Here is a 25,733-nt window from a genome sequence, read left to right on the forward strand (position 1 = left end):
GTAACTTATGGGGGCTGAGTCAGCGGTCCCGCTGCTGCTGTACTTTCTGTACTACGGAAGATGTACAACTTGCTTCTCATCGTCTCAACTTGTCTGGGCGAGATCAATACAGTTGGTCCAGCTGACAAGAAGAGGATCGGCAGTACTTTACAGGCCAAGTATTTCCTTCTAGCGCGTGGCTCGGTGTGGTTTGTGAATACCTTCATCTGAAGCATACCCGCGGCTATCGCGGCGGCGATTGAACGTCAATTGCCGATGAAGATCGGCGTGGCCTGGGCTCGATTCTGCGGAGGTGCTCAGCCACGCTAGACGGGCTCGTCTGCAATGAAGTCATGCGGGGTGAACTGTTATCCTACATTACTGATTTTCCAGTAGATTTGAGCACGCCATGAGCACGTCTTAAAATGGTCCAAACGAAAAAATTAGGATAGAAGACCTTAATGGTCTATATCCACCAGTCATCCCTCTTACCTATCTGTTTATTACTACTCTACCCGCTAAGGCACATACAGAAAAGGTATCCGGGTTCTGTCAACGCTTTCTAGAAAGTGGCCTGAAAGACAAGGCTCCCCTGGATACATTCCATCGGTTAGGATCCCCGTTCTCGAAAAGACCAACCGAAGATAACGAGACGTGTAAGAAGAGCTTCCAGGACGCCAGTCGGACCATGACTTCTCAGACCTGACATTGGACATACTCGTGCCTCTTTTTGGACTGCGTAGACCCCGATACGGACCACAGTAGCTCTGAGAAAGTCCGTGACTCTCTTTTTGCGATCGACAAGGTACGTACTCGCTGGTTCACTGTAGCTGAAAGCTCACCATGATTAGTACGATAGGTATACTGGAAATCTAGCATCTTAAATGACACCATTGCTCTGGTATTCACGCAGGCATGCATGGATGGATTGCTCGAGACAACACGCATATTCAACTGATCCACCACTAGAATGAGAGTACTACACCCAGACACGAGGCCATCTAACACATACGAATTATTGGGGCGAGCTGACATGCTTCAGACCGCCCCTTCCGGAATGCAGCCCTAACTCGATGGACGTCAACAGCCCCTCTACTAATCTTCGCGATAGTGTCTCCACTCCCCAATTCTTGTTCTTAAAAATTAAGTTAGCATTGTAGGGCGACTTGAGAGCTCTTGTTTTAGGGCTTTTGCCAGCTGAACACGATCGACAACCGAGTCAGCTGCCCGCTGAGGAGATTGGTCACACGGCGCACACCGACCCATGTCGCTCCTGTAGTTCGGGCTCAGCTCGCGCCACAAATCATCAGACCTGGTGATAAACGTGCAGGGTGTAGCTGCAAGGTTTCAGCTGATCTACATAGCTTCATTTACACGCGCAGCTTTGGCTTATAGACATGATGTAGCGCATTCGCCCTTGTCCGAATTCTTTTGTTTCGTTCCTTGCGTTTCCTTTCCTTTCCGCGGATACTATTGAGAGCTTTGCACTGGACTTTAGGTCTTTGCACTGCCGATATTGCTTCGGACGTTTCCAATCATATATACTCCCACGAGCGAAGGGTTTATCTTCTATACTGTCTCCCTCTTCCTGGACTATGTGGCGCATCGCCGAGTGGGAAAGTAAACATCGTCTCTGGTTCAGCGATGGCGAGCCGATCGACGCTGTCCGACCCATCGATAACTTTGAAACCCGCGCAGGCCTCTCCTCCAGATTAATCGTGGATAAGCTGGGGTTTCTTGATTTGACAGAGATACCATCTGCCCCAACGGTGGCGCTTGATGCGAATGGATCGGTGGTAGAATCCGCCCTAATCGGCAGCCGGGATACAAACCAGCCCATGGATCTATCTATCCAGATCAACAAAGATACGAGAACAGTGACAATAAGCATCATCCTTCCTGAAGAACCATGCTCTGGTGACGGTGCGTCTTCATCCAACCTTACGAGTCCGAACTATACTATATCTACCTACCTACTGACTATGAATTGAATACTCAAGACAACGAATATCTGTACATCCACCCACGAACCCCCAGCACCACCATCCTCCTAAAACCACTCCTGAACCTCTCTTCAGCGGACATCAAATTCATCAAATCCATGATCCGCAAATCCTACATCCCCTACCAAAACGTCCCCCCGTCGGCCGGCGGCAAAGACAAGAACACCATCATCCGTCTCGGGAAACGCTTCTTCCCCTTCACGACCCACGGCTTCGAGCTGGCCATCTGCATCTACGACTGGACGACCGCGTCGTTCGTACGAAACGTCCTGTTCAAGATCTTTGAATATACCCCTCCACTGGAAGATCTGTCATCCACACCGCCATCGCTAAACCCACTCGATCTAGAAAGTATAGCCCAGCAAATCTACAACAGTAACTGGGAAACCTATACACCAGACAACAAAGCCTACATGAACTCCTTCATGATGACACCCGCGTCCTCGCTGTCCGAAGTCACGATCCAGCTAAATAAGATCGCACCAGAGGTCCATCGGCTCAGCGACATCCAGAACCGAATCATGAGTTTAGCCGTCTCTTCTCTCCCGCGGATGTCCGTGTATAAACGGCCAGTCGTGTACAGCGGACAACCTGATATGCGACAACTATCGCTGGATCAGTTTGGAATCGGGTTCCGAGAGACTGCTGTGAATAGCGAACGGGGACCGTTGCGGATTGATCTGGACCTGTTTCTGAGAGAGTATATGGTTAGAGGGAAGACGTTGACGACGAAAGCGTTTTTAAGTTTCACCGATGAGAAGAGTACGGCGATGGGGTATAGTAATGGGTTATTGTTGATTGCGTATCCTCCTAGGGGGAGTGCGGTGTGGGAGGGCATGAGTCTGGTTACGCCGTTGGCGGTGGATGGGCAGATTGAGTATACGTTTTTGCCTGGGACGAGGTTTCTGGTTGAGGGGGTACACAGGGAGATGGTTGGGGGGAGGGAGATTGTTGTTGTTGAGTTGAGGGTTGTGGTGAGAGTGGAGGGTTGAGTGGGTTGAACATTAGAACCATATAACCTTAGAACCATATGCAGAGGACTTCCAGACCTTGTCGGGCCCTTTGTACGACTGTCAGACGGCGCCGATTGCCAGATATTCAAATGTGAATACCAGTCTCAAGGTTGGAAAGTTCAATTCATTTTAGTCCCATTCGGGATGTTCTAGTGTCATCATTATCTTCATTCAAAATATGCTTTTATCTAAACGCTAATGGTCTTGAAGATACTGTAGCAAAAGTTAGCATGGCTCATTAATACCAAAACGAAGAGAGGACCTACCCAAATCCAGACCCGCCAGTTGCCATCACGGTACCAGGCATCTGCGCTTGCCAGTGCACCTCCTTGACCGACTCCGTGTAGTGCACGAAGAGCAGCTGAGGCGGCACCTCCGACATACCGGCCTCGCGGCTCTCTTCCTCATCCAACTCGACGGCCAAATCCCATAGAGTGACCGTGTTGTCAGCGGATCCCACGGCGACAACACTGTCGTCAGTTGGGTGCCACTCGATACTCGTGACGGGCTCACGGTGGAAGTCGAACGCGGCGACGGGGGACGCCTTGCTCTGGGTCGACGGGGCGGACGGCTTCCAGTGTCGCAAATCCCACACGGCCCACTGTCCGTCGTCGGCACCGGTAGCCAGCAGATGGAATGTCTGGTTAGACCAGGTCATCACGTTGACATCGGTGTTCGACACCTGAACATCAACTGCAGGCTTGCGAGACTTGGATCGCACATCCCACACCTTGACGCTGCCGTCACTGCTGGCGGACGCGAAGACGTTTCGTTCGTTCGGCGACCACTGCAGCTCCTCGATGGAGGACGTGTGGCCGGTGAATGGCCGAGTGTCCGTCACCCAGCCGCCACCTTCGGTGCGCGTCGTCGCGTAGATCAATCCGTCGTTATCACCCGTCAACAATTTGCCAAGAGGCTGCAGCGGCGACCAGTCCAGCGCGTATCCCTCCGACTTGTGCATGCGAAGGGTCGAGAGCGGCTTGGACGCGGAGGGGGGTATCACGGTGCCAGGGACGTCGAAGCTGGCAAGATGTTGGGTGACGTCGTGGATCACGACCTGTGAGTTCTCCAACATGGTGGCGGTGAGGGTCTGAGGCGGCTTGTTGTAGTCGCCCGACTGCGACGGAGTCTGGTGCGCCCGGATGCGGTTCGTCGTGGAGCCCAGCGGGATACTCTTGGACTCGAGGATGGGTTCGCCCATGTCGTCGTCATCATCGTCGCTCTCGGAGTCTGTTTCATTCTCCTTCTCCATCTTGCTCAGTCCGCTCATCTTCAGCACCATCAACTCGTTCTCCTTCGACCGACCGCCGTCAGCCTGGGTGCCGGCGACCGCGTAGACCGTGGCTGGGTAGGTCTTTCGGTTGTCGCCGAGGGAATCGCGCACGATGTCGAACGACAGACAGGGCCAGGGGGTACTGAGGGTGTGAAGCATATCGTATGTCGAGGGATCGGGCGAGAGGACCTCTCCGGGGGCCAGTTTCGTTCTGCCGGGGATAAATGTCTGCTGGTCTACCTCCATGGCCTCTGAACCGGTCGCATCGGCATTAGCAACTGAAAATAAGCGGGACAAGCCTCAGTACATACCCTTCTGTTCCTCCTCTAGCTCGGCATCGGGGCGTCCATCGACACCGGCCTCCAGGATCTCATCTTCGCTCTCGAACTCATCCTCAAACTCATCCTCGAACTCCCCCACTTCGTCCGGAGGGGCCTGGGTGACGGGGCGGTCGCCAGCCTTCAGGGCGGCGGATTGCTCGTCGGAAACGTCGGCGGATCGTTTAGACATGATAAATGAGTATATGAAAGGGGAAGAGGAGGGATTCCGGGGCTGTCGACGAGCCAGTCGTGCGGCAGAAAGACGGGGGAAGGAAGAAGTTGCCCGACTTTCTTTAGGGTTGCCGCTTTTTTTTTTTTTTTTTTTTTTTTTTCATTCATTTTTCCGAGGGACGGGCAGGTCGACGCTAAACCCATTCTGGAATCGGGGCGATCGGGATTTTGACCTCAGGCACTCAGGCACTCAGGCACCCGTCCAGGGGCTGTGCTCTTCCGTTGATTCTGCGGTTTTCCCTTTCCCTTCCTGCTTCCCTGAAAGACTGGACTATTTTGCCCGTCTTGTCTTGACTCTTGACTTTTCTTTCTGAGTGGCTTTTTGCCCCTCCGTCCAAATCTCCCGTGGCGCTGCTGGCGTCACATGTCACATCCTTTTTCCTGCAGAGGTGCATACAAACAATCTTCCTTCCTACAACTCCGACTCGGCGGCTAAGGCGACTGTGGATGTTTCCGTCCGGGTTTTTTTCCTGCAGACCACGCTAACTCCCATATGTCTAGTTTCTAACATTCCCCGACTTTCCTTAATCGTGAATTGTTCTTCACCTGTTGATGAGCTCTGGTGAGCCGTCGCTGTGAAATCCAATTACTGAATCTCGGTTGGTTCGGCCTTCCCCCCCGCTCCACCGTACCGCCGGGAGCTGACCATGTTTACATTCTCCCTTATTAGGCTCCGATCGAACATTCTTTCTTTACCCTGACTTTGAATATATCACTCGACAGCCGCAAACATGGATCCGACGCATATCCCTCCTGTCGGCCCTTCGGACGGTGCGGAGCTGCCCCACGAGAATCAGCAAGCCTTCGAAATGCCCACCCACGCCGCCGACCTGGTCGCTCCGGACGAAATGGTCAGCACGTCGGCCTATAACAACAACGGATACAGCAGCGACTCGCGAGCCAATTATTCCTCCCATACCTACGAGTTCAACTCGCCCAGCCGGGATGCCCAGTCGGTGGATGGCGACCGAGCTCGTCCGACCCTGTCGCCCACATTGACCCATCAGCCGCTCCCCCCGTCGTCGTCGCGACCGAGCTCCGGACTGTCCCAGAACCATGACCGACCCGCCAACTCGCAACTCACCCAGGAGGTGGGCCAGAAGCAGTCGCAGCAATCGAAAAACAGCGTGGTGATCAAGGTCGGCATGGTGGGCGATGCGCAGATCGGCAAGACGAGTCTGATGGTTAAATACGTGGAGGGGAGCTGGGATGAGGATTACATTCAAACGCTGGGTACGTCGGATATTTGATTCAGGGCGGATGGCAAGAATGCTGACCGGTCAGGCGTCAACTTCATGGAGAAGACGATTTCCATCCGCAATACGGAGATCACCTTTTCGATCTGGGATCTTGGTGGTCAGCGCGAATTTGTCAACATGCTTCCGCTGGTGTGCAACGATGCCGTGGCCATCCTGTTCATGTTCGACCTCACCCGCAAGAGCACGCTGAACTCGATCAAAGAGTGGTACCGTCAGGGCCGAGGATTCAACAAGACTGCCATTCCTTTCCTGATCGGCACGAAGTACGATCATTTCGTCAACTTCCCGCGCGAGGACCAGGAGGAGATTTCCATTCAGGTATGTGGGTCAAGACCGATCCTGGGCGCCGCTAACCAGTGCAGGCGAGGCGATTTGCCCGGGCCATGAAGGCTAGCTTGATTTTCAGCAGTACCAGCCACTCGATCAACGTGCAAAAGGTTTGTCTTGTCTTTACTTTCAAAGGGCTGTACTGACCTGTGTAGATCTTCAAAATTGTCTTGGCGAAAGCCTTCGACTTGAAGTGCACGATCCCCGAAATCGAGAACGTCGGCGAGCCGCTACTACTGTACAAGAATGTCTAATCACGACGACAACGGAGAAGTGGATAACGATTATGTACATTGGGACGAAGTCATGTTGACGATCGATCGAACTTCTCTTTCCCTGAACCGAGTTGGAGACGGTGACCTGCGTATGGGTCACTGTTGGGGTGTTTCCGTGCATTCTCTCTTTTCTCTTTCTTTCCTTCCTTTCGTTAGCATTGGGATGCGTCCAGGGTTCTTCTTTTTCTTTCTTGTTCTTTTTCTATCTTTCATCTTCACCTTCACCTTCTTCCATTCTTTCTGTTCAATTCCCCACCTGTTTTTTTTAATCTCTTGCCCTCACCCAATCATGCCGATCTGTTGTCTGACTGTGGACGGGAGACACAAGGATGGCATGCTCTGCTAGAAAGCCTGTCTAATAACGTTTCCTCTGTGAAAATTAGTAACGTTGTCATAAGCAATGTGGAATATTCATTTGTCTTTGGAGATATATTTGGAGTGTTTACACAAGAACTTCGCTGTTATCCAATATATCCTCGATTTATGCAAACAGTTTTCTGGTCAACGCCAAGCCTCGGAAGTATATCTTCTGAACCGCGTCATGAATTTGCACTTCCGGAACACGCGGGAATGTCTGACTCACGGCTGGTTCCTTGGTTTATCTCTGTCATAGAATCGGTTGGAAAGCATTGGTATACGTCATTGCTAAATCCCACTGCTTCTCCTATATCGGACTCTCAAAATAGCATCAAATCTGTTTCTTATCAATCAGTCGTGCCATAAGGTACTTGAGTCACCATGTCGTTAGATACCCCGCACGCGGCCCATGCCCATCGATCAATTAGGCAGTAGATACATCGTAGCTCGTAGCAGTCGGAAACGTATAACTTGCCTTGCATTCCCCGCCACTTCTTTTCCCAGGACACGCTATTTTCGTATCATCACAAACACCCATATCCTAATCGTCTGATATATATCCACAGGCGTGAAATACTCTACTTTCCATATATCTGTAAGCATATCACAACTGTACCTAACCCCCTACCCTCCCTTCAATTAACAAAGCACGATACAAGATAGAATAAGATAATTAACTATCCCCAAGAAAATGTCCCCCAAACACATCGTCTTCGACATCGTCGGCACCCTAATCACCTACGACAATCTCATCTCCACCGTGAACTCGCGTCTCGGTCCCAAGCTCCTCTCCAAAAACATAACGCCCACCCACCTCGTCGCGACTTGGTTCGAAGTGGCAGAGCGCGAATACGCATACCTTAGTATTGCAAACGCGTACGTTCCCTTCGATATCTGCTTCGAGAACTTGTTCTACAGGACTCTTTATATTGCTGGGATTCAGGAACCGAGGGAGTTCGCGTCTCCTGAGGATCTAGAGGTCTTGATGGATGCGTATAGGGGGTTAGATAGCCGAGACGGCGCGAGGGAATGCGTAAGTCTGCTAACAGAGGCTGGATTCACCGTTTGGGGGTTTACGGCTGGCGGGCTGGATCGCGTGCGCGGCTACTTGGATGATGGCGGAATTAGGATTCCGGAGGGGAGGTTGCTGAGTTGTGATGAGGCGGGTGTTGGAAAGCCTGATTTAAGGGCTTATGGGCCGTTGTGGGAGAGGTTGAGGAAGGATGCTGGAGCGGACGGGGAGGTGTGGTTTGCGGCGGCGCATGCGTGGGATGTTTCGGCTGCGAGGAGGGTTGGGTAAGTTTTCAGATCTGGTTACCTTGAATCAGGATGATGCTAATGCTACGATAGGTTCAAGGCGGCGTATTGTACGGCGCTGGAGGGTGAGGTGATCCCTCAGCTCTTTGGCGAGATGGATGTCGTTGGGGAGTCGTTGGTCAAGATGGCGGAGGGGGTTATTGCGGCCAGTCGTGGATGATGAGAGGTACTGTTCCTGGCTATTCAGGGCGTTCTTCTTAGTCCAGGGGATCAGGCTGGTGATTGCACCTTGATCGAATCCAGGGTTTGAATAGGGTCGAAAAGCTTAAACAGGCATGTGAACAGATATAACTGCCGAATGTGACCTCATTATTGCACACATACGGCTTGAAAAGTCTGACTATGAATCTTTGTTTGGCCGATGAGCTGCTGACCTGCGGGATTGACAGCTCTTCGTCTTCGTCTTCTTCTCGCTCTTCATTTTCGTCTTCTTCGCTTGTCTATCGAGATATCTACAACTCCTACTCATATCACTGTATTCGCTAGTTTCAGAACAAGCTATCGAAACTTTGATATCACTATGACAAGCTACACCGCTTATCTTCAACATAGCTACTACGAGGACTTCTATCCCGGTATAAGTTTGTGGTATCCCGGCGAGATGGGCGACGACGACCCTATCCCCGACAAATACAGGAGTCTTGTACGTCCCCGTCTGCCTGCCTCCTTCTACGCCGTCACCTCACCGATCCTCTACCCCGGACCTATCGACGAGACCTCCATGGATGGGAATGGTTATGACCTGTCCCCGGAGGACGATTCCGCCCCTTTTCAGAACACCTACAACGAGGCTCCGGAGAACAGTTCTACTTTATATCAAAACACCTACAACGCAAGTCTGGAGATTGGGTCCACTTCACATCAGAATGCCTACAACGGGACCCCTGGCAGCAGTTTTACTTCATATCAGAATACCCATACCGAGTCTCCCGAGGACGTGTCCAATCCGTATGAGAACACCTACAACGAGGCCCCGGACACCAGTTCTACTTTATATCAAAACACCTACAACGCAAGTCTGGAGTATGGATCTACTTCACATCAGAATGCCTACAACGGGACCCCCGGCAGCAGTTTTACTTCATATCAGAATACCCATACCGAGTCTCCCGAGGACGTGTCTAATCCGTATGAGAACACCTACAACGAAGACACAGACAACTGGTCCACTTCAAACCTTATTAGTAGAGAGTCTCATGGGTACTTGTCCAATCCATATGAGTATGTCGACAACGAGGCCATCGAGAGCGGGCACATCCAGTATGGGAACCTACAAAACCAGGGCTTGGAGAACAGGTCCATCCCGAATATACACCTCTACCAGCCCCCCGACAACGCATACTCTCAGTATCAGGGCCTCCACAACCAGCCATCCCACAACCTGTACACCACGATTGGGACTTCCTACAACGAGTCTGTCTCATATGAGCAAGCCTACAGCGGCGGCGTCGTCTCTCACCCTGATAGCAACAATAGTGGTCCAACCTTCAACGAAGTCCGTGAAACAATCAAGCAGGACATCTACAACACCGATCACAGCGAAGCCGACACCATGATAAACGGACCTATGTACCCGGATGTGGGATACGATATGGCACGTAACATAGCGAACGACATCAAACCGGAGAGCATCAAGGCTCACGTGCATTTCAACTCGTGGACCGCGAAGTTCGAAATCAGGAAGGTGACGAACATATCCGAGTCCATTGGAGTCTGGTTCAGACAATATATGGACAGGGCTTGCCTCCGTCAGTTGTTCACGCAGTCTGAGTTTACGCAGTTGGAGATCCTTGAAGGAGAATGTAAGTTCTACTCTCCCTTCAATCTCTTTCTTCATCTCTATGAATTTGTAAGAAAATTGCAAAGAATGATATCTAACAATCCCAGTGACCAAGGGCTTCGCCCAGCCCTATTACCATCGATCCGTCAAACAACCATTCCTCCAAGTCCGTACGCGCGGCCAGGAAATGCCGCGGATTGTCATCGAAATCGGCTGGAACGAGAGCATCCAACGAATGAGCGAAGACGTGTTTCTCTGGGGTGACGGGAGCTATTCAACTGTGCGAGTCGTCATCCTCGTTCATTTCACGCGTCATCCCGACAAGCGAGTTCAGTGCTCCCTAGAGGTTTGGAGGCCACAGATTATCGAAGTGCCTGATAATGGGGCTGTTGAGTATCATAGGGATGGCATGCAGTTGGTGCAGGTGGAGGTATGTACATTTCTTCCTTTCCCCTTCTTTTCTTCCCCTCTTGGTTTAAGGACATATATTTCCATGAACAAAAAGAGCTAATTATCGAACCCAATAGTCAATATTCCCGATACCGCCATCAAGACAACGAGATACGGCAATTCGTTTGACCCGTGGAGAGCTTTTCGGGAGTGCCATGGCGCCGGGTCGGGATTCGAAAGATGTGTTTGAGTTCTATATGAACGAGTTGCAGGACCTCGTAGAAACGGAGGTCAGAGCGAAAGGACTCGTGCCGTTGGAAAATGGGCAGACGAATCCTGGTGATGGGGAGAATTAAGAACATACGTCGTTTGATCTGAATTGGGCATTGTGGGGAAGTCATGTATTTGTTGCAGATTTTGGTTTTGTTTCTTGTTTGGATTGATATTTGGAGGCATTTTCAGGGGGGGATCAAATTGACCAGATTGCTTGGAATGATTATTGTGGGGAGTTACGAATTTGCTACAAAGCTTGGTCTGGTTGTTGTTCGGAAGTCATGTGCTTGCTGGCTGACTTTGCTGTATCTGATGCGAGAAGTCATGTATCTGCTGGAAGCTTTGTTCTGGATATGTGATCATGGGGTTAATTTGGATTGAATTAGGGAGAATTTGAACTGACTGTTTGGCTTGGGATTCACTACATACTACAGTAACTTCACAGTAATCTTCCCTGCTAACCTTCTACCTCGAAAAACTCGGAGTCCCCTGTCTGTAGATCGACTCACGGTCTAATATACTCTGGTCGTAGCGGATTGATGGACGTGTTCAGATAGCCCTAACCCTGAACCTTCAAAAGTACTACGTATTGTGACTGACCGGTTCAGCGCAAGCTAAAGGTGCTTTGTTAAAAGGCCCAGGGTATAAACATGGGCCACCTCTCTGAACTACTGATCTACAGAGGACATTCAATATGCATCAACGTATACTGTGAGAATAATTTGGCATACAAATGCGCAAGCTTTGATAAATCTGGCATAACTGCATAACAATCTCAGTATGAGACACGACTCATTTCCCAGCCCAGGATGACTCGATCACCTCGGAGGCGGTTGTCAGCTTGAGCTCCGGAAACTGATCGTTCAGAGGATCATCACTCTTTACCAAAGCCACATTCATCCCGGCCAGGTAATGGATTTTAGAGAGTATAGATTCCCATTGTTCGTTCGAGAGGCCGTAGTCTGCTTCTGGGAACTCAGGGAATGCAATCTTGCCCTTTGCAAGATTATCCAGGTTCTCGAAGATAACACGGAATTTCTCGCCTGTTTACTTGTCAAAGACGATCATCTTCTGATAGAATAACAGCAGTCACTCACCTCGCACCCTCTCCGCTATCGCTGTAATCTGCAAAAATGTAAGCTCCTCCCCAACGATTGACGTGAGCGGATTCCAATTTGGTAGATCCGTCATTCGAGCTACAAATTTTGCCATATCCTGCGAAGTGATGAAAGTTCCCTTGGATGTTCCGTCACCGGGAATGACGGCCCATTTGCCCGCCACGGAGACCGAGTTGGTCCACGGTTTGAGATGGGTTGGCCAGTGGGGCATGCCGTAGTAGTCCAGGAAGAAGCCGTTAACGACGCGAGTATATTCGAGATTTGTTTTCTCCAGGGCATTGAGGGCGTCAAATTGCCATTTTGCGGCGGGGACAGTTGCAATGTGTCTGATGTTGTTAGTCTTGTGGTGCTCTATGTTTGACGGAAACAATGAAAGACATACTCTTCCTTGAAGTAGATGTCAAATGAGCTGACCACGAAGCGCCGCGTAGCCTTTGATCTGGCCGATGCGTCTATTAATCTGTGTTGTGTTTGGCTGGACTCCTCCGACAGCATGCTGATTGCGCAGATGACCGTGTCAATGTTCGCGGACTCCAGGGCGGCAGCGGTGGCTTCGACATCTTGGTAGTTCACTTCGAGGTAGATGACATCTTTGGTACTGGATCTCGGCTGCACAACATCAACATTGGTTATGCCCAACGGCAACCGGGATACCGGGCCCAGGACATACAGTGCGTGTGAGGACAATCACATTGTGTTTAGCCGTAGCAGTCAACGCCTCGACGATTGTTCGCCCCACACTTCCCGTGCCTCCTGCAACAGCGATGATACCCATTTTGAGGACTTAACAGAGGTAGATGAGCATGACTGAGATAATATAGTGAAGTGGAAAGTTGTTCTCCTGGAATGGAGGCGCTGCGTGACTTGCCCAAACAGGCAACCCTCTCAGCGGTACCCCACCTTTCTTCCCCAGCCAATAGGAGGTGCAGATCTCAGCAGATGTGGACACCTTAGGGAGGTATCCCACCTGCCGAAACGGGAAATTGTCAACTCTCTTGCTTCTTCCAGAGATATCAATTTCTGCCTTTCACGATGACCACTTTTACCCGACAATACCCCGGCAAGCGCCTAGCTGCGACTATGAAAGTGGGACTGACACTCTAGTCTACCTCTGCGGACCATTAGAAACTTCAGTTTCTGACGATGTGGGCAATGGCCAGTACAACTAGCAGTGCTGTCTTATATCAAGCTCAGCCCACCTTCATGCCAAGGCAATTCAAAAAAGCGGCTAGGGCTGCGGTGTGCATTATTGACAGTCTATGTTTGTACTAGTAACATGGCCGCCCTCGGTCAGCTATTCAAGGCTTGTTTACTTGCACCAATATGGAACCACAAGCCCGTGGCCCCGAAATTGTCATGGACGCCAGACTCAGGGGAAGACCCCTGGCAAAAATCCTTTATCATGTGGCCATTAAAATTGTGTTATTCCTATTTTCCTCCATGAAAGCTACTCATTCTCGACAAAGTGACTATTATCTAAAAGTCTAACCCTACCAGCGCTTCCACATCATGGATGCAGAAAGAGTACCCGTTGGAAAGCGAAAGCCAGGGATGACGGCTAATTTTGACATCGTGGAACCGCCAATTGATGACGAATCAAAGGATATTTCTCGCTCTCGACTGTTTATTGCACGCTCGACGTGGTCAGTCGCGCCGCACAATGCCAACGGCGGCCACCAAAATTGGAACAAGCCGCGATCGAACATATGGAAGACGCTGGCAACTTTCTGGAGCTTTTTCATAATGGGGGCTAATGACTCGGCATCTGGTGTGAGTGCTCGCTGTCATATTTCGGACCCTAGTATGTGAATGTTAACAACAATAGCCATTGATTCCCTATGTAGGTCTGCTGCTTTGTCTGGAGTTGCTGTCCTAACAGTCTACAGCTTCAAAGCTACTATAAACTCTCCTACACCGTCGTCTCGGTTATCTTCCTGTCCCCGTTGGTTGGTTATGCCATTGCCGGAGTGATCGATGGCAAGTTCTACACGGCAATGGGCCGCCGAGGGGTGGCGTTGATCTGCCCACTATGCCATCTTCTCGCCTACATTATTAATTCCTTTCATCCGCCATACCATGCACTCGTCGTCGCCTTAACATTTGCCGGTGTGGCTAATGGCTTATCGGACTCGGCCTGGAATGCATGGGTTGGCAGCATGGATAATGCCAGTCAGCTTCTGGGCATCCTGCACGCCTTTTTTGGTTTAGGAGCTGTCTTTGGCCCTCTTATTATAAGTTCGCTTGTTGCGCAGGCTGGTCATCCATGGTACTTTTTCTATTATGTGATGGTATGATACACCTAATCTCCACACCCAACATTGGGTTCTAATTGAGTCATCCTAGAGTGCTTTCTCGTTCGTCGAGCTTATCACCTCCCTCGCCGCTTTCTGGGACATGAAAGGCGAACTCTCGCAATACCAGGCACCTGGACAGCCAGGGAAGGCTGGTAGTAGTGGCGGTACGAGAAAGGCAATATTTCACAGTCCCTTCGCTCGCGTGACCTGGCTTTGCTCCATGTTCTTCCTCGTCTACGTAGGTATCGAGGTCGCCATAGGAGGATGGGTCGTGACCTTCATGAAGGAAGTTCGAAATGCCGCGGAGTATGCAAGCAGCATGACAGCCACTGGGTTCTGGCTAGGGCTATCAGTTGGGAGGCTCGTCCTTGGATTCATAACGCCCCTGATCGGCGAGAGGGTCGCAATCCTTGTATGCACATTTTTCGTTGGTTGCTTTTTCGCGTGTAGTGTTGTCGTTGCATGACAGCTGTATGCTAACAACGTCCAAGATCTACATCACCCTCCAGATCGTCTTTTGTCTCGTCGTCTATCTCATCCCTAACTTCTACGTTGCTGCGGTCGGTGTGGCAATGCAGGGGTTCTTTCTCGGACCTTTGTTTCCTGCTGTGGTTTATGCATGCGTGAAGTTGCTTCCCGAAGACCTACAGGTCACGGTCATTGGAGTCACGACGGGTTTTAGCAGTATAGGATCGTCGCTTTTGCCGTTCTTGGTCGGTGCCATTGCGGATACTGAAGGGATCAGGTTTCTTCAGCCGTTTATACTGGGATTGTCGGGTGCCATTATGATTCTGTGGGGTTGCCTGCCGAAGATTCCGAGGACATTGAAGAACTCGAGGAGGAAGACGGTTCGTTTTGAGGGGTACTGATTGACGAAACAGGTGGAATTATATGTGCAACATTCTAGTTTCGATATACATTGCATTCGTCTATTAGAGGATTATATTTAGAGCATCAATAGAAAGTTGAGTTCTGAACCACCACTAACACTTGAAGATCCACCACGCAGACCCATGAATCGAACAATCGATTGCTCTTACCGGAACTATGAACAGTCCGTGATAACCCATTCCCTCAGCCATAATCCTCGAGGATGAAATTTTCTTGTCCATTCTATCATGCGATTACCAACGCCGCGCTGACAGTTGACTCATACAATCCCTGCCATCTGTCGCGCTAACAATCCTTCGGCCAGCTTCGGCCTACGGAATACGCAAATACGCCATCACGACATCAGGAGCCGTTAGCCCCAATTGATTCAAAGCTCTACCATATAAACCGCTGTTATCCCGCTCATGGCGTGTCAATGATAGACTAAACAATAAGACACGCTACCTACGACCACACTGAAATAATCTTAACGCCATACCTAAACCAAACACCATAAGCACACTCGGTATCTATTTCCCACATAAACATCCACAATGTCGACTCCATCCGTAGCATCTCAATGTCGCCTCGAACCCATCAACCTCAACGACCCCGACCATTTCAACGAAGTGCGCCGCCACCGTCTCGTCTGCGGCTGGGACCACGAACCCTCAACGCTCGAGAAATGGAAACTCAAACAGAACGAAGGTCTGAAAAACTTTTTCTGGATCACCATGCCCAACTCCAGTTGCAATCTTCACCGTAACTCCGACTCCGACTCCGACTCCAGCCAAAACACCCCCACAATCCGCATCGGGCACATCTCCCTCGACGCCTACAGCGACCCCCCAGATCCGGAGCTCTCGCGCGCCGATAAATCCATCCTCGCTATTCAGACCTTCTTCGTGCTCCCTGAATACCGGTCCTTGAGGGTCGGTGCGCGCGCGCTGGCTCTGGCCGAGGAATTAGCGCGGCGCGAACCGAACTGTCGAGTGATTGCGTTGACGGCGCTGAGTAAACGGTATATGTATGACGAGGGCTTAGACGGAAAGGGTCTCTGGGAGAGGATCGATGAGGAGATGCCGCCTGGGAGTATTCAGGAGTGGTATGAGAAGAAGGGTTATGTGGGGTGGAAGGAGGAGCCGAGGTATGAGACGGAGTTGAAGGGTGGGGGGACGTATTGGTTGAGGGAGGTGTTTATGAGGAAGGTTTTGAGGGAGGGGTGATGGGTCTGGATGCTTTGGATGTGCGGGAGGCTATAGATGATTGCAATGAATCAATTGAATTCAATTGATAGAGATGGTCGTGAGATAGAGAAGTTCTATACCGTTGGAGACTTGAATGCCTCAGGCAACCTGCCAAGCATTCGTCTTTTGCTTACCCTTTCATGGCCGTTTTATGTAGGCAATCCTACAGTGGACGCTTCTGTCTTATCAAAAATCTTATTGTTTCTTTTTAATGGCATTGTCCATTATCATGTTGATATCCTGTAGCTTAGTTCACCCGTGTGTTCACACCCCATACATATAGCGTCCATATCGGGGAGAAAAATTGACTAACTGGGAGAAGAATATATAATTGGCAATTCCTGTTCGATCAAGAAACAGTCCATGTATAAGGCTCAAATACCGCAGTATTAGTAAACTTAAACTTAAATAAAGCTATTAGGATAATTTGAGGAGAAAATGAATTGTTCACGGATGAAATGTCTAAGACTGGACTTGGATCAGAGCGCGACCCGTGATGTACGGGCTTGTTGCCTTAATGCCTTATCGCCTTATCGGCTGAACTTTCTGGGCCGAACTTCCAAGGTTCTTTGCCTTCCCTTCATTCTTTTCCAGTGGCCAAACTGTCGGTTCGACTCCGCTGTGGACCTCCATCAATGCCGTTCCTGGCAGTGAAATGGGGCGGAGAACAGTCAATTGATTGTTTCGCAGATCATTTTTGGTTGAATGCTCGGAATCAAGCAAATCCTTTTTCTTGACTATTTACTTGGGCAATGAAATGCTCCTCTGGATTTGTTATGATGCCCTCAACTTCCGTCTTAACCGATCTTACCACTCTGCCCCCAAGCCGAACCCAAATTCACAATGAATGAAATCGCTAGTCTCGCCCGCTAAACATGGTCCGGTCCCAGTCCGACCAGCCAGGAACCAGAATCGGTCCTGTCGATAGGAAACTCAATTTCCAACCCATCCAAATTCACTGGCCTAAGCTCACATTCATTCAACTAGCCCATGCCCTAGTCCATTCACGGCACCGGACCAAACCCTGGCGATCCGGCGGGTGCCTGGCTTGTCGGCCTAGTTTAGGCAAACAGACCAGGCCGGCGCGAGGATAAAATCAACTCTGTCGCAGGTTTTTTCCGGCGCATCTTGTGAACGGACATTTTGCGATCGCCAGAATGAGTCGATACTCGCATATTGATGCTGCAAGGACCAGGCAGGGGAGTGTGGTCACAGACGCGCATTGGAAGGACCAGGATTTAGAAATCGGTATGAAATCGCATTCAATCGCATTCACACGTGTGGGAACCAACAGCGCTGATCATTGTCAACTAAAGTCGATCGACTCCTCGAACCACAAACCGTCGCGCATTTTCTCGAATTCTGTCTCTGGGGAACACTCCCGACCGGCAAACAGACTTCCCTTCCGAAACTCATCCCCGAAGATGTCCCGTTCATTCATGGTCCGCCGCCGCCAGGCGAAAATACAGGCGACAACGATAATTCAATGCCTATTATCGATCGCGTCGCGCAGAGAATCGGCTCCTTCGCGGACTCGTCCCGTTTGTGCCTCGTCGGAAAGAATATCCACTCGCTGAAGTCGCGACTCTGGGAGGGTATTATCCCGATGTCGGAGCAGCGATGGCACGAAAAGGGCCTTCACAGGGAAGACAACTTTGACGTCGCGGCGCAGCATGTCTCCGCTGTCGTGGCTGTTTTCGAGTATCTGAATCAACAGCGCGTAGCGACGAACCTGCGCGACACGTTCAATCTGATCTGGGACCACTGGGCGGAGGCGGATGTCTTGGTGAACCGGAACAGAGAGACAATGGGAAAAGAAAAAGTCAGTATTACGAAGCTCTGGACGGAATACATGAGCGCCAAGTACGAGGTCATGACGGGAAGAGCGCATCGCTGGGTCATACTACACGTTGAAGCCCTGCGCACGCCATTACTTCGGACGCTGCGGTTACATCAGCCGATGAACGAAGAGGTCGTCGATCAGATTCAGTGGAAAACCACGGATCGAATGCACATACTGAATGAAATAGCTGCGGTGGCCGACTATACGATCTGCATGCCAATGCAGGGGTATAAGGGGTGGAGTGGAAATTTGCCGACATGTGCGCAGGGAACGTTGGGGGAACGGAGTAAGTGGTATTCGCCGCAGTTGAAGCTTATGACGCGAGAGGTGCTCTTCGAGAGGATGTCGAATGGGACCCGGGCCCCGGGGGGTCTGGCTTCACCCGTGTCGTTACATCAGACGGCGATGGACCAGATCGAGTGTCAGAATCGACTGAGGCGGGAGATTCGTGGGGAGGCTGTCATAATGCCAAAAGAGCCGTGGATCACAAGCGCGTTGCAGAAGCTAGAGAAAAAGCCGGAGCCACTGCATGAAAGTGATGGGCTGGTGATTTATCGGATCACGTATGGACAGACGGACGAGGAGTGGAGCGGGTTTCTGCAGAAGTTCGAGGCCCATGTGGATGATTGGGGACGAGGACATACGGGGAGTAGCTTCATGAAACCGTATTTGAAGTTGCATTGGTTTGATGGGGAGCTATTGGGTATTCCAGAGGGTGATGTGATGGCGGCGAGAAAGTAAGTTTTATCATCTAGAATGTGATGAAAATGTGGCTAAAGGATGAAGGCATTTCAATGAGCATGCAGTCTCCTCATTCAAAGACAAGGTTCGAGTTAACAAACACGTGTTTCTCGCTGTGGACGATATCAGCTTCGGGTCTTACACAACAAAAGACTACGAAGTCGCCACACCCTTGCCTCTGCGCGGCGATTTTACAGGCTTTGTGTTATCTGTTGACGCAGACTATGACCCCGAGGAACCCCGCGATCGCGCCAACGAATCACCAGGTTACCACGGTCAAATGCGAATCCTAGGCAGTCTGGTCTGGGGCGACCTATTCTCTGTGCTCTCGTCACAATCAGCCCTGCTAGAGGATCTTTGGCCCCTAGCCCTTGACCATCCCAATCAAGTCTACGCGGGCCCAACAGTCCCACTGACAATCAGCGACTGGCGAATCCAGAACGGAATCCGAAATCTTCTACTCCGACAGACAGTTGACTACGTCAAAGCGAAGATGAACGGGACTGCCCCGGAACTACCCTCCCAGCCACGACGGGAGCCTCGATCTACCAGGACAGGACAGGAGGACCCACTACGGCAACATATGATGACAAGCTTTATCAACTGGCTACGGGACAATAATCACACGCGGGAGGGGATCATGGCCGAGGAAGTGATGCGAGCGGGGCCAGACCGGGATGCCGATTTGGAGCGAGTCCAGCAGCGCATCGATGCGTTGGAAAATGGGGACGAGGAGGAGGTAAATCCGCGGAGGCTTGAGGATCCGGACGATCCATGTGCCATGCAGTGAGAGGTTCTGCTGAAGCACAGTCGTGTGGAATGCAGATCATGCCAGGAGGACTGACGATATACCCAAAGGGATGTTTGTTTCTTTTTTTGTCCATAAATAGATTCAATGAAAAAGGAAAACAGTTCTCATGAATGGAAAGCGCCGCGACTCTACACGTGACAGTATCCTACCTATTTGACAAGCCTCGGAACGGGAGCGGTCTTCCCTTCTTACAGCGTTCTCGTCCCATCCATTCATCGGAACTTTTCAATATACACCCAGTCATAGTCATCAGATTACTACTTGGAGCCCTATTGTTGCACGAGACCTCCCCGGCAAAAAGCTCCGGCGATGCTAGGATTGCCGATAGGGGATAGCAGTGAGGCGCGACAGAAGGAACGAGAGTTAAGGCACGGATGGTGGCACAAAACTCCATTGCGCGATGTGAGACAGCCATGAGGGCTTATTCACACATAGACAGGTTTGGTTATCGTGGATGCCTAATCGCAGTGGATGTATAGGGTTGATTGTCGATACAGAATGGGCTGCAGGATACTCGGGCGGAATGCGCATGCCAAAGTGTCAATTAGTTCGACTTTGCTGACCTTACTGACGCGGCTTCCCAACCTGCACTCGAGTAATCTCTCAGAACTCCACGGCTCGGCCCTGCGAATATCTATTGATTCATTGTTTAGCTGCTAGTGGCAACACCACAGTCGCGGATTAGTCTGAACAGGCCAAGAGTGATGCCACAATGGGGACTGATAAACAGGTATATGTACGAGCGTCCTTGGGTTTCCTGACATGCCTAACTCCCTACAGATCTCCGATATGTCTGACCTCGCATGTACCCGCTGTCGTGAGCGCAAAATACGCTGTGGGCGGGAACGGCCTCATTGTCGCAGCTGCGAGCGGGAGGAAGGCGTGGTATGCGTATACCAGAATCCCGTGAAAAGGGTGAACCACTTGAAACTACTGTGAGTCTATGGCGTAGAACTCAAAGGACTGCTTCTTATCCATACAGGTGTGACAGTGTTGAGCTCTTGCAGCAGCGGTTGACGTCGATCGAGTCACATTTGAGCCGCCTCCATGCGCGGGCGGAGTCCGCTGATCCCGAGTCTTCCGGTCTCCGCTCCACCGCGGAGGCGGAAGACAGCTCCACTCCGAGACCCGCGCTTCACGGAAGAGAGGCCCGCTGCAGCAGCTGTGTGACCGGTCAAACCAAGTAGACCCTTTTCCCCCGTACGCCGACGTGACAGCTCCGCTGCTTCCAAAGGCACACGTGGCCACAGCCATCGAGCACTTTCTACAACATGTTGATTGCCAGACGGACGTCTTCGACCCACAGAATCTTCGTCACCAACTGGATCGGGTTTATGAGGAGCATGACGACGTATGGGCAATCTGCTTCAAGACTATCACGTTGATCGTGCTAGGTCTGGAGATAACTCACGCAGGCACTCTGATCGGCGACTTTGCGCGATCACTATTACCCAATCGGGCCGCGCTGGTTAGCTCACGCGTTCTAACCACGTCGAGACTCGTGAATGTTCAAACGCTTATCCTTCTCGTAAGCGCACTCAACCGGTTGGCCGACATGTACTCCACTAACGGGTACAGAGTGTTGCCGCGCAGCAATTCGACCCTCCTGGATGGGCAGAGCTCATATTCGCAAATGCTTGTCTGATCGCTAGAACGATGGGTCTTCATAGTTTGCCTATCACCGCGAACGAGAGCATGTGCGAGCAAGCCAAGGTATTCCAGGCGCTGTACATCCGAGACCGACGGCTGTGTATTAGCCGAGGCGCCCCGTCATGGCTGCCTTCTATGGAGTACAAACTGACGGTGGAGCTGACTGATATTGCTAGTAATTTGGCCTATCGGGACCAATTCCGGCTGGCGATAATTCAAGATGGGATACACGCTCAAGCTCACACGGCTGCGGGAGTTGATGCGCAGAGTCTGGAGAAACAGCTGGACCATTTCATAAATCGGACGCGACTGTTACAAGGTCCGATGTCATCTGTTGTTTCTCGATCAGCGCAAGCCTTGGAATTTCTCGCTACGCGAATCCTTGCGTTCGAGCATGGTCCAGAAACCTACGCTGCGCAGGCGCGGTCAGACGCACGCGCTAGCTGCTTGCTTGTGTTAATGGCATACGGGGACAGAGGACAAGACCTGCAAGATGAATTTCAAGAATTGGTCCGAGGGGTAGAAAATGAAGTTGGACTGGGCGGCTCACCAGACACATTCTTCACCGCACTTGACGCTTTCTCACTGCCTGGGGTTTTCATCCTACTGAATGGACTCGTGCAAAGACACCATGTGGAGTCAGAGTCTACTTCAATCACTAATCTTGACCTTCTCCATCGACTGTCGGCGTGCTATGCGGAACAGACAGCATGGATGCCATCCACACATTACCATCGCAGGGTATCGTGGATCTTAGATCAGCTATTGCTGGTGATTGACATGATCCAGAACCCGCAAGATGCATCCACATGTGTCCAGGGGGCAATTACCCACCTGTCCTCTGATCGCCCCGAGGGTATGCGACACGGTAGTGATACCGATATAGTAGGCCCCTGGCCTCCAGGAGATTCATCAGCCACCTCTTTGACGTGGGACACGTGGCTATCGTCGACCTCGCCGCTCGGCCCGTCGTCTCTTGGACCCCCTACGCCGATAGATCCCACGCGGGTGGTATCGCCTGATTTATTGACACAAATGCTGGCTGTGTCACAGGGCCTGGATGGAGTGGAGAACCTACCGTGGACGACTGTACCAGAGACATCGGGACGGAAGCGCCGACGAACGGACGATCCTTTCATACCAGGAAGCGGGATATTCGAATAAGGTATAGGACCTGGCGGAAGGTTTCATTTGGTGGATGAACGACGTAAAACCGGAGAAAGCTTGTTTAATATCTCATTGTATTATATCACGAGCGCCGGGATCCACGCCTGCTAAGCTTCGGCCTTCGGAGCCCGAACCCTGTCTATCTTAATCCTCCGCGGGACCCGAACTCCACCATTAGATGGATTCCTGACGAGAGCAATCCGATGGATTGCTGAGCCGTTCGGGAACATTTAACATGACATTAAACATCCGGGAAGAGCGTACTGGTACCGTGTCGATCCCACCAGGTCATTGGAGGCCAGGTCCCCTCCCAAACGATATCTACTACGGCAGCGGCTGCGTGGCCGAGAACCTTCTCTCTTGTCTACCACCATCGTGCAGAGTCTTTATCATCACCAACGAATTCATTGAGCAAATCACCCTTCATCCCACGACTTGAAAGTCTCGTAGGAAGCCATCACGCAGGCACAATTTCTTCGATTAAGCAACATGCTCTAATAGAGGACATCGAAGAAGCCCTGTCAATCATTCTCTCTACCGCGCATTCCCTCCCCGATTTCCACTATCTTGATCTCTCTAGGCGGCGGCTCTCCTATCGATGTAGCCAAAATAACCTCATACAAACACCGCTCCGCCACCGAACCTTTCCTCCCGCCCATCGCCATCCCGACAACCCTCAGCGGGGCAGAATGTACTCCGGGTGGCGGATACGTGCTGACAACGGCTGAGCCATCCCCAAACAAAGCACAGGGAAACGTTAAAGTCAAAACCAAAACGGCTATCAAGATCCAAAACTAGCCATATCAACTATCTTCTACGACCCTAAGGAGCTTGGCTCTTGAGCTACGTGGTCTTACCTTAGCATCGTTAAATGCTGGATTAAATGGTGAATCGGTATTATAAGGATCCACTTAAAGTTAAACCGTGCTAGACTTTATAGGTACACCACAAGCATCACAAAGCAAATGGGACCGGTGGGGACATTCGTAGGAAAGCACATATTATTCACCACCTCAATTCAAAGTGCAAGTGTAGGAGGCAAGCTAGCCATTTCCTACAAACGCAATTATCACCCTCTCAAATGGTTCATAGAATAAGAGGTAGACCCACATAACTTCTGCTACACATGGTCACTTCCCAGTCCTATGTTGTAGGACTCTGCGTGAACAACCTGCAATTTTACTTTCTCGCCTCGCGCTGTATGATCATGCTGGGTAGCACCATCACAACACAGAACAGAGGGACCACTAATGATTGTAAGCTGGGGGGCAACAACGTGGGCCCATCACTTATAACTTACTCAAGCCCACACTGAATGCCAATTGATAGCAGTCTTTGACAACAGTTTGGATCCTAGTTGGCAAACCAACCACAACCTCCGAGCTCTGAATTATCCTATGTATAAAGCTCTGGACCGCTCTGGTTAGAGAGTGGGCGTAATAGAAAGTATGTGGTACAGACCTCTTGTTTGCTTTCCGGCAACAGCTCCCGTACAGACGAGTACAGCCGGCGACGGAATACGACCTTCGTTGACAAAGCCACGACAGTCGTCCCCACAATGGTTCCAACCTGCTGACAGAGAAAGTAAAGGCCAGTAGCTGTAGCACGTTGATCTGCCGGCGCATACTGCACTAGTGCTGTGAATTGACCAGCAAAAAAGAGTCCGGCGGCAAACCCCATGATGAAAGTGTCACCCAGCTCGATTCCATTAATACCATCTGCCCATTGCACTATCATAAGAGAATGTGCGGCTATCGAGATCAGAATGGCAATAATTGATATCGTTCGATGTTTTGGGTTCCTATATATACCTGTCAATATGTCATGTCTAGCTTTATTCTCGAGACACGGTATCGGCTAACTTGCTGATTATGTGGCTGGATACTATCGCCCCTGATGCAGAGCCCAGTGCCTGTGGTAAGATTCTTAGTGCAATAGCCGTAGCTGGAAGGTTTTGGACTCGTGTATAGTAGGGCGCCAAGCTTGACATAATCTAGATGGAGGGTTTGTTCATCAGCATGCTCTATTGCAGCGTGTTCTATGCTCTGTCAATACTCACACCAAGAACAGCGCACGTAAATAACAACTGCCCCATATATACGATGCGCAGCCCAGGCTGCATCAAGAGATGGAGTGGGATTATCTGTCCCTCCTTGCGTTTCCACTCATTCACCAAAAAGGCTATTCCAGAGAGACAGCCTGAAATAATCAACCACAACACTAGTGGATGGCCCCATGGAAGGCTTTGTCCCCCCAAGTCAATTGTAACAAGTGCGGAACCTACAAAGGTCGCAAACAGGATAATGCCGGGGACATTCAATGCTCTTAGTAGTGAGAGGGTCGTATGTATTTCAGGCGGGGCTTTTGAACTTTTACGGCTCGAAGGTAACAGCCACCAAGCACAATACATACAACCAAAAGCTACTAGCACCTGGCCTAGCAGAGACCTGTCTATTGTCAGTCTATAGGCCTGGGGTGCTAGGGAGTAATTAATAACAACAAACCATCGCCAGCCAACAAGGTCTGTTATGAGTCCTCCAGCCGGTCCCCCGCAGCTTTTCCCAAGGACGCCAGTTGTGAGAACGTATCCCCGTAGCTTTGCAACGGAAGACGCACCGTATAGCTCTGAGGTACTCGTCTATCAGCAATCATAGGCGTTGATACATCATTTGGCCGCCTACCGCAGACTAGGACCATAAACAGATCCAACATCCCCGCTGCTCCAACCCCAGTGATAAGTCGACCGAGAAGAAATAGTGGGAAGGAATGTGCCAGGCCCCTGGGCAATAATGTCAACTCATGAACGGTAGCTACATTGTGGGACTTACGACAATGTGCATCCGATACCAAACAGGATATATGCGTAAAGAAGAACGATTTTGCTTCCATATCTATCACAAAGCGGCCCATACTGTTCACATCGGTATGAGTCAAGGTGTATGCACTTACAAGGCAAGTAGCGGGATGAACTTACAATTGGTAAAGAAATACAATGCCCCAGGCTGAAGGAGGTCAAAACCAACGGTGCATACGTCATGCTGTGGAAGTCGCTTGCAATTCTGTCTTGGATAACCCACAGCAACGATGAATCACCGCTAGCAACAAACGCCCCTAGGGTGTGTATATCTGGTCAGTGATTTTGCCCACCTCACAACCCACGACAGGGAGGTGCTACCGATAAATACTGATACCAAT

General features: G+C 50.8%; 11 protein-coding genes across 11 annotated transcripts; 9 read left to right on the forward strand and 2 right to left on the reverse strand.

Annotated features, from left to right (window-relative positions):
• Positions 1-1,574: 1,574 nt before the first annotated feature.
• LDX57_002694 (uncharacterized protein) lies at positions 1,575-2,974 on the forward strand (the record flags this gene model as incomplete). Its single annotated transcript, XM_046084343.1, has 2 exons — positions 1,575-1,902; positions 1,980-2,974. The coding sequence occupies 2 exons, from the start codon at positions 1,575-1,577 to the stop codon at positions 2,972-2,974; spliced, it is 1,323 nt and encodes a 440-aa protein (XP_045940306.1).
• Positions 2,975-3,183: 209 nt separating this feature from the next.
• Positions 3,184-4,778, reverse strand: rrb1 (ribosome biosynthesis protein RRB1; the record flags this gene model as incomplete). The annotated part of the gene is made up of 3 exons (XM_046084344.1): positions 3,184-3,208; positions 3,262-4,519; positions 4,580-4,778. 3 exons carry the CDS (start codon positions 4,776-4,778, stop codon positions 3,184-3,186), a joined length of 1,482 nt encoding a protein of 493 aa, XP_045940307.1.
• A 772-nt stretch (positions 4,779-5,550) lies between these two features.
• TEM1 (Spg1/Tem1 GTP-binding protein) lies at positions 5,551-6,551 on the forward strand (the record flags this gene model as incomplete). Its single annotated transcript, XM_046084345.1, has 3 exons — positions 5,551-6,052; positions 6,104-6,396; positions 6,441-6,551. 3 exons carry the CDS (start codon positions 5,551-5,553, stop codon positions 6,549-6,551), a joined length of 906 nt encoding a protein of 301 aa, XP_045940308.1.
• A 100-nt stretch (positions 6,552-6,651) lies between these two features.
• LDX57_002697 (uncharacterized protein) lies at positions 6,652-7,026 on the forward strand (the record flags this gene model as incomplete). Its single annotated transcript, XM_046084346.1, has 1 exon — positions 6,652-7,026. One exon carries the CDS (start codon positions 6,652-6,654, stop codon positions 7,024-7,026), a length of 375 nt encoding a protein of 124 aa, XP_045940309.1.
• A 493-nt stretch (positions 7,027-7,519) lies between these two features.
• On the forward strand, positions 7,520-9,129 carry LDX57_002698 (uncharacterized protein). Its single transcript, XM_046084347.1, has 3 exons — positions 7,520-7,632; positions 7,726-8,333; positions 8,388-9,129. Exons 2-3 carry the CDS (start codon positions 7,729-7,731, stop codon positions 8,512-8,514), a joined length of 732 nt encoding a protein of 243 aa, XP_045940310.1. The 5' UTR covers positions 7,520-7,632; positions 7,726-7,728; the 3' UTR covers positions 8,515-9,129.
• Positions 8,875-10,880, forward strand: LDX57_002699 (uncharacterized protein; the record flags this gene model as incomplete). The annotated part of the gene is made up of 3 exons (XM_046084348.1): positions 8,875-10,156; positions 10,242-10,564; positions 10,662-10,880. The coding sequence occupies 3 exons, from the start codon at positions 8,875-8,877 to the stop codon at positions 10,878-10,880; spliced, it is 1,824 nt and encodes a 607-aa protein (XP_045940311.1).
• A 709-nt stretch (positions 10,881-11,589) lies between these two features.
• Positions 11,590-12,690, reverse strand: LDX57_002700 (uncharacterized protein; the record flags this gene model as incomplete). Its single annotated transcript, XM_046084349.1, has 4 exons — positions 11,590-11,840; positions 11,895-12,241; positions 12,298-12,524; positions 12,586-12,690. 4 exons carry the CDS (start codon positions 12,688-12,690, stop codon positions 11,590-11,592), a joined length of 930 nt encoding a protein of 309 aa, XP_045940312.1.
• A 734-nt stretch (positions 12,691-13,424) lies between these two features.
• On the forward strand, positions 13,425-15,078 carry LDX57_002701 (MFS transporter; the record flags this gene model as incomplete). Its single annotated transcript, XM_046084350.1, has 5 exons — positions 13,425-13,685; positions 13,741-13,755; positions 13,802-14,203; positions 14,259-14,621; positions 14,701-15,078. The coding sequence occupies 5 exons, from the start codon at positions 13,425-13,427 to the stop codon at positions 15,076-15,078; spliced, it is 1,419 nt and encodes a 472-aa protein (XP_045940313.1).
• A 555-nt stretch (positions 15,079-15,633) lies between these two features.
• On the forward strand, positions 15,634-16,305 carry LDX57_002702 (uncharacterized protein; the record flags this gene model as incomplete). Its single annotated transcript, XM_046084351.1, has 1 exon — positions 15,634-16,305. The coding sequence occupies one exon, from the start codon at positions 15,634-15,636 to the stop codon at positions 16,303-16,305; it is 672 nt and encodes a 223-aa protein (XP_045940314.1).
• Positions 16,306-17,483: 1,178 nt separating this feature from the next.
• On the forward strand, positions 17,484-19,700 carry LDX57_002703 (uncharacterized protein; the record flags this gene model as incomplete). The annotated part of the gene is made up of 3 exons (XM_046084352.1): positions 17,484-17,574; positions 17,643-18,906; positions 18,956-19,700. 3 exons carry the CDS (start codon positions 17,484-17,486, stop codon positions 19,698-19,700), a joined length of 2,100 nt encoding a protein of 699 aa, XP_045940315.1.
• Positions 19,701-20,433: 733 nt separating this feature from the next.
• Positions 20,434-22,535, forward strand: LDX57_002704 (uncharacterized protein; the record flags this gene model as incomplete). The annotated part of the gene is made up of 5 exons (XM_046084353.1): positions 20,434-20,451; positions 20,502-20,656; positions 20,704-20,885; positions 20,972-21,249; positions 21,300-22,535. 5 exons carry the CDS (start codon positions 20,434-20,436, stop codon positions 22,533-22,535), a joined length of 1,869 nt encoding a protein of 622 aa, XP_045940316.1.
• Positions 22,536-25,733: the final 3,198 nt, after the last annotated feature.

This window comes from Aspergillus melleus (assembly GCF_016097325.1).
Source record: "Aspergillus melleus strain CBS 546.65 chromosome Unknown contig1, whole genome shotgun sequence".
Lineage (NCBI taxonomy): Eukaryota > Fungi > Ascomycota > Eurotiomycetes > Eurotiales > Aspergillaceae > Aspergillus > Aspergillus melleus.